Source organism: Empidonax traillii, unplaced genomic scaffold (assembly GCF_003031625.1).
Source record: "Empidonax traillii isolate 1590-97213 ecotype Southwest subspecies unplaced genomic scaffold, ASM303162v1 scaffold1155:size169172, whole genome shotgun sequence".
NCBI lineage: Eukaryota > Metazoa > Chordata > Aves > Passeriformes > Tyrannidae > Empidonax > Empidonax traillii.
Genome location: NW_020956348.1, coordinates 162,589 through 169,172, shown reverse-complemented (window position 1 = coordinate 169,172; position 6,584 = coordinate 162,589). Strand labels below are relative to the sequence as shown.

The window sequence follows — 6,584 nt, the reverse complement described above, 5'->3', positions numbered from 1 at the left end:
GGAGAGGTTGGTCCGGGGGGCCCGGGGCCGGGCCGGGTGCGCGGGGGAGCGCGGAGGGGGGCGCGGGGGGCGCGGCGGCGGTGCGGGATGCGCGGCCCCCGATGGGATGTAGCGGGCGGCTGCTGGGACCCGCCGGGGGCCGCCGCGCCTCGCTGCTCCTCACCATGATCCTCTTCTTCACCTACTTCTTCTCCTGCCTGCCCGGGCCCTGCGAGCCGCTGCCTCCCGCGCTGCTGCTGCCCGTGCCCGGCGCGCTGCCCGCGGGGCCGGGGGCGGCGGGGGGCGCGGGGGGCTCGGGGGGCGCGGGGGGCGGCAGCCGCCGGTTCCCCCAGGCCATCATCGTGGGCGTGAAGAAGGGCGGGACGCGGGCGCTGCTCGAGTTCCTGCGGGCGCACCCCGGGGTGCGGGCGGTGGGCGCGGAGCCCCATTTCTTCGACAGGTGCTACGAGAAGGGGCTGCGCTGGTACAGGTAAGGGGAGCGGCGCGGGGAGGGGGATCGCGGCAGCGGGTGATTAAGGGCCGAACGGTGTTAATTGCCGCCCGCGCTGCTGGGATGGGGCGGCTCTGCAACAGGCTGGTCCGAGCGCGGAGGGTCCCGGGAGAGAAAGGGGGTCCGAAAGGGCTGAGAGAGGGGAAGCAGGAAGGGGGAGGTGGGTCCCGGGTGGGACGAGAAGGGGGGCTGCAGCTCCGACCCTCGCCTGGCTTGGGGAAGGGGCTGGGGGCTGGTTTTGCAGCGCTGCGGCTGAAGTCGGGAGCGGTGCGAGTGTGAGAACAGATCCCGTGTCCCTTCTGTCCCCTTATCCCTCCGTGTCCCCCCTGTCCCCACATCCCCCTTGTCCTCCCTGTCCCCACGCCCCCCGTCCCGCATCCCACCCAGCAGCAAAAATTTGCTCTCTTAACTCTCCAGCCCTTGCGATTTGAACCTTTACCACTTCACCCTCAGCCACTGTTTTCCCCCACCGAGTTTCTTTAGGAATTATTGATTTCTCTTGGTTTATAAAAATAAAGGGAGCGAAGATCTCGGGCTCGATGCTGGCTGTGCTCGGGACGGGGAGAGGCGTAAATCGGTGTTGGTGGGTTTGTGGCAAAGGGCAGAGCCGGAGCCATCCAAGGGAGTTTGTTTTTGGAGGGTTTCGGTGGAATCGAACTCTTCAGGCGATAAAGCCTTCGGAAGAGCAGCTACTGTGCATGTGGTGTCTATTAAAGTGCCGTCTCCCGGCCAACTCCGGAGCGGCCGGGCCAAGCGGAGTCGGAGCGATAAGTCCCTTGAAGCCGGTGGTGGAATCTGGTCCGTTATTTTGAAGAGACTCCAAATGTGTCGATGTATAAAAAAGCGCTGCGGTGTTCTCGGGGAAACATCTGAAAATAATAAAAGGGAGTAGCTCTCCCTGTCCTTCCCCTGCTCCCCGAGCCCCGCGGGAATAGCGCGTTTCGGATGTGCCCTCAACGTTTCAGGGGCGGCTGCAGCTCCCCCATCCCCACCAAAATACTAACCTGTGAAGAACCAGCGTGTTTAATGGAAAGGATAATTTTAGTGGTAATTTTACCCGCAGAGTTTCAGCTCTGTGAGCCCCACATCTGGGCTGTAAAGTTGGGACTTAACACACCTTCAAACCCAGCGAGTAGCGGCGCTGATTTTTACGGCTGCGTTAATATCCCCGTGATTTATTAGCTCGCCCCTCAGCGCCGTTTGTGTCGGTGCTGCTCTAGGAACAATAATGATGATAACTAATCTTTCGGGGTGAGGATTGCAGGATAGATCTCACTCGGCAGAATGGGAGTTTAATGACTGCGAGCGCATCATTAAAGCGGGGAAGATCGAACGCTCTCATCTCTCTCGCCGTAGCCCAGCGAGGCGTCCGCGGGATGGACCGCAGAGAGCAGGAGAAATAAATCTCAGCTCGGATGGCTCTGTCGTGAGTTTTCAGTGCTGTGAGCGCTTTGCAGGGAGCCTGGCCTGGTACCAGCGAGATGCCTTGGGATGGTTCTGCATATGGTTGTGGGAAATTTGGAGAAACGGAGCGGGGAAGGTTTTCGGAGCGGGGGGAAGCGGCCGCTGGGCCGGGGAGAAGCTGCATCCTTTGGAGGGAGGGAAAAATCAGTAGATGTTTTGCTTCAGCTCTGCGTAGAGTAAGTGTGTTTTCAATCACACTCGCAACTATTTCCCTTCGCTTCCCTCTCCTCTTTGCCTCTTGTTTTGTCTTCTCCCAAGACCTGGCCTATACTGAGGGATTTCTTTCCCTGGGAAAGCCAGACAGCTAAATGTTTAAAGCTGGGATGTGCTGGAGTGGAGCAAAAGAGAAGCTGGACAGAAATTCAGGTTTTTCCAACGAGTATCTCCAAAGTGGTGCAAACATTTTTAAGATATTTGAACTTGCTAGGAAACCAAAATTACCCCAACTGCTTCTCGCGCCAAGATATTTGGCCCGAAGGCACCTGTAGGTCGCTGCTTGTCTTGAGTAAAAGTGGAAAAAAAAAAAAATCCCTTGGAAATATTGCTCCAGAATTATTTTGCTCTTTCTTGGTAGCTCAGTCCTGTAGCGATTTCACTGCTGTGTCAGGAGTATCTGCTTGTGGGTGATGAGTAGTTTACACTGACTGAAATAATTTACTCTTAGTGATTGTTTTATTTGATTTAAGTTTGAAATAGCCCAAAGTCCCTTTTTTTTTGGAGTAATGGTGAAAAGAAAATGTTCTGCGAAAGCATCTCATTCAGAATCCCCTGAGTTACTACAGGTTGAACTAATTCTAAGAAGATTAAACACCTTTTCTAGGCTGCAGCATAAATTACCTAATGGCTAATCCAAGCATTATGGGATGTTTTATCCTCAGGAAAAACACTGCTTTAATTTTTTTGGCACTCAGTGCTGCTTGAAGGAAACCTGAATAAAAAGGAGGGGCGATGCTGGTTTGTCTGTCCCGGTTCGGGGTGTGCGAGGGTCCTGTCTGGGAGCCTGGCACTGTCTGTCTGTCTCTGTGGGAATGTGGGTGCAGGGAAATGGGAAGGACGGAACGGAATCCCAGAGGTTTGCAGCGATATTTAGAAATTCACTGCAAAGCTCTGAGGAGCTGCTGGGCGTGAGGGAGCAGGGCCAGATCCTGCCCTGGCCTGTGGGAATTGAGGGAAAACCGTGCTTGTGGGCTGAGTGGCTGCGGGGTGAAGGGATTTAAGGGGTGGAACCCCCTCGGTGTGTGTGGGACAGCACCTGCCCCCCACCCCGAGCAGATTTGGGTTCACGGGTGGTGTTTGGGGCGCTTGGGGGGTTCACACCTCGTCCAATCCCTGTGCAGGGGCTGGGGCTCCCAGGGGCTCTCCAGCACACGCTGCTCTGCTGCCCTGGTGACATTTGGGGGGGCGTAGCGGAATCTTTGCATGGATTGTTCCCTTTCTGGTTGCCAGAGCTGGTTTGTTTCCCACGCAGAGGTTTCGGCTGCTCCATCAGCCTCGCTCTGGGATTCGGCACAGCCTCGGGGATTTTGGGGCTGTGAGGGAAAGGGCAGGACAAACGGGGGGAACAGCAGCTTTGGGGCACATGGCAGTGCTGGGACAGGGGATTTGCAGAGGCTGGTTTGCGTGAAAGGGAGATTGAGGGAATTCAAGTTGAAAGGAATTCGTGCGGAGAGCGCTCAGCTTCTCCAAAGAAGCTTCCTCATCTCCATCTGCCAAAACTTTGCGGCAACATCGGCTCGATGTGACGCTTTTCCTCTGCCTTGTGTCTCCTCACATGATCTATTATCCCAGTCCCTCTTTTCCATCTTGTCTTCCTGCTTTTTTCCAATAGCCAAAGAAAGAGTCCAACAGGAATGGGGCTGGGCCCAAATCCCAGCGCCCTGCGTGTCCATTGGGATTGCGCTCTGTGAGCTGTGCCCTGGATGATGGCACACACTGGATTTCAGAGGAATTGTGAAGAATTCCGTGCTTTCTCACAGTTTGGGCCAGAAGTATTATAAAGTACTATGGGATGGCCAGTGAGTGGCCAGGCTGGAGCTCCTCAGCCGGGTGTGGTGGGACGCAAAGAGCTGGAATCCTCGCTGCGCATCCTCTGGCCCTGCAAGGCCAACCCAGAGCTCCAGACCTCCCAGAGACCAAATTTAGCTTTTGGTTATCATTTTCCCTTTTGATCCAAGGCAGCACACGCAGGTTTGCAAGAGGGGCAAGGAGCCTTTCATGGGGTTCCTCATCCATCTGCGCTCCTGGGCAGGGAACAGCTCCGGGACGTCCCAGCCCCGACACACATCCCCGTGCCCGGGGGAGATGGACGGGGAGCAGAGAGCTGCTCCACGGGATGTGGGGTTTTCCCCCCCTCCTTCCCTTTCTTCAGGCCCATTCATAGGAGCTAATAACGCTCTTGAAAGGCATCCAGGATTTCTTGAGCCGGACTTTGTTATCTCGGAACCTCGCAACCCCGAAGCCTTTGAGCGGCGGGGAAAGGACGCGGCTCCGGCGCTGCTCTTTTGACTTTTGCTGGGAGTGTTATTGGCAGCTGAAAAGTGGAGCTAAGTAGATGCCTTGAGGGGGTTTTTTGTGCGTGTTGTGATTGTACAGACAGATCGAGACACTCTATAGGGCGAGCTGCTGAATGAAATCAACCCCTCTGGAGTTTTGGCACCGGGCTGGGATCGCCTTGCAGGGAGAGCTTTTCACAGGCGCGTTTAAGAAACACATAGGTGGGAAGGGACAAAGGAATCCTGCAGGAGTCAGATGGCGATGCACTGAGACCTGCTCCGGGACGTTATCTTTATTCATTGACACCGGCTAATCTGCTCTCCTGATGGACTCGGTTTCAGCGCTGAGAGTGGCCCTTGTTTTCCCGGTGCCTTTGCAGACACTCAGCCCTGCAGCTTCTTGGCTTCGTTACTTTGCAATCTCTTCTCTTTTCTTAACTTCCATTCACAAGTGAGACCTTTCCGTCTCAGCTTCCCTTATTCTCACCCCCGTGTTTGGAAAATAAAACCGAAAATACAAAGAGAACATGCAGGAAACCTGAGAAAAAGCTAATTTTAACTGAGAACCAGATACTTTAAAGCTTTTATTTAAGGCGTGTTTTGTGCAGTGTTTTAGTCCCAGCTCTACACTTAGGACAGGGCTAAAGTGCTGGCTACATCCATGCCAGCCAGATGGGTGTCCCTGATGATGTGCCCCTGTTTTCTGCTCCCCAACACACATCCAGCTCTGCCTGGACTTGGGAAGCAATCCATAATACGTGCAAAGTTTGGGTTTCTGCAAACTGCCTTCACGTGGGATTAAAAATAGCTTTTACTGCCACGATGGATGAGGAATTAACATTTGAAACCATTTAGAGGGCTCCTTGACAGAAATTACTGTGGGCAGGGGGAGAGGGGCTGGGCCTGTCCTGGTTGAGGGGAGTAGGGAGTGGGTGAGGGTTTGGAGCCTGGCTCAGCCCTCCTGCCCCCCACTTTCACACCCACACTATGCCCTTGTTTCCACGTGGCCGCTCCCAAGTTTTGCTCCCAGTCCCATGAGGTGCTTCTTGCTGATACAAGCAGGTCTGTGAGCCTGAATTTGAGGCTGGCTCAGCCTCCAGGCAGAGTGAAGTGGGGTTGTTCCATGTGCTGCTGCACAGATAGTGTCAGGCTCAAGTGATTAAAGCAGCGTGTTAGTGTTGGCTGCGATTTTGGGGATAAAAGCTGTGACTTGCAGAGTGGAATGAGCCGTGGCCTTCCCGACTGAGGAATGCTTTCCCTGGCTGAGGAATGCTTCCCCTGTCTCTGCCTCTGTTAAATAAAGGCAGGCTGGGCAGGGGTTGTGCAGGAGGAACCCGAGTTCCTAAAGTGTTTCGGGTCTGTCAGCGTTGCTGTCCCAAACTGCTTAAATATATATATATATATAAAGCTGCATGGCTAGAAATCATGGAGCTGGTTAAAAAAATCAGTATCATATAAACTAATACCTCTGGAAAAGGCTTCTTCATTCATGTCCTTTTCTCTTGTGCTCTCCTGGTTTCTCTCTTGTAGCCTCAGGCGTTAGAAATTTGAAATATTGAAACGTGGCCTTTTGTTTTTAAATCACCGATATGTAACTCCAGAGAACTTCTGAAAATGTGTTCGTTATCACAAGAAGTTCACAAACAGCCAGGAAAGCTGCAGAGTTTCTGTTGGTTAGTTATTGAGGGGTTGGAGAAATCATCATTGCAGAGTAAAGGGAGATTTGGGAGTTTCTTAAAAGTATTATGGTGGTTTTTTTCCTCCCCAGATTATTTTTAGATGTGGTGACAGAAGGTGGAAAAGGCCAGTGGATTTAGAGGGTGCTTTTATGCAGGGAGAGACTATTACTTACCAGAGTTCAAAGCTTATTTATAAAACAGTAATTACTGTCCCCGGGGACGGAGGCGGCAGCTCCTGTCGAGGAGGGGAGGGGGCCAAGGCAGTTAATTGGCAAATCTGCTTAAAAGCTTCTTCCTGACCTTTTAAAAAACTTTTTGCTGCAACAGGCTCGGGCAGAGATTGAAAACCTGCCTAAGGAAAGGCCAGCTTTAATACCAAGACTTAGCTCTGAATGGCTTTTCAAAGGGCTGTGGAAATCCTGCTGCTCAGGGAGCCAGCAGAGAAGGGAGGGATGGTCC

The 6,584-nt window shown here is 53.5% G+C and overlaps 1 protein-coding gene across 1 annotated transcript in view; it reads left to right on the top strand.

Moving 5' to 3' along the window:
* The first annotated feature begins 101 nt into the window (after positions 1-101).
* HS3ST6 (heparan sulfate-glucosamine 3-sulfotransferase 6) overlaps positions 102-6,584 on the top strand; it is a 26,972-nt gene continuing 20,489 nt past the window's right edge. The window contains exon 1 of the mRNA XM_027905424.1: positions 102-469. Within this exon, the coding sequence (XP_027761225.1) occupies positions 102-469 (368 nt within the window). The remainder of the gene's footprint in view (positions 470-6,584) is intronic.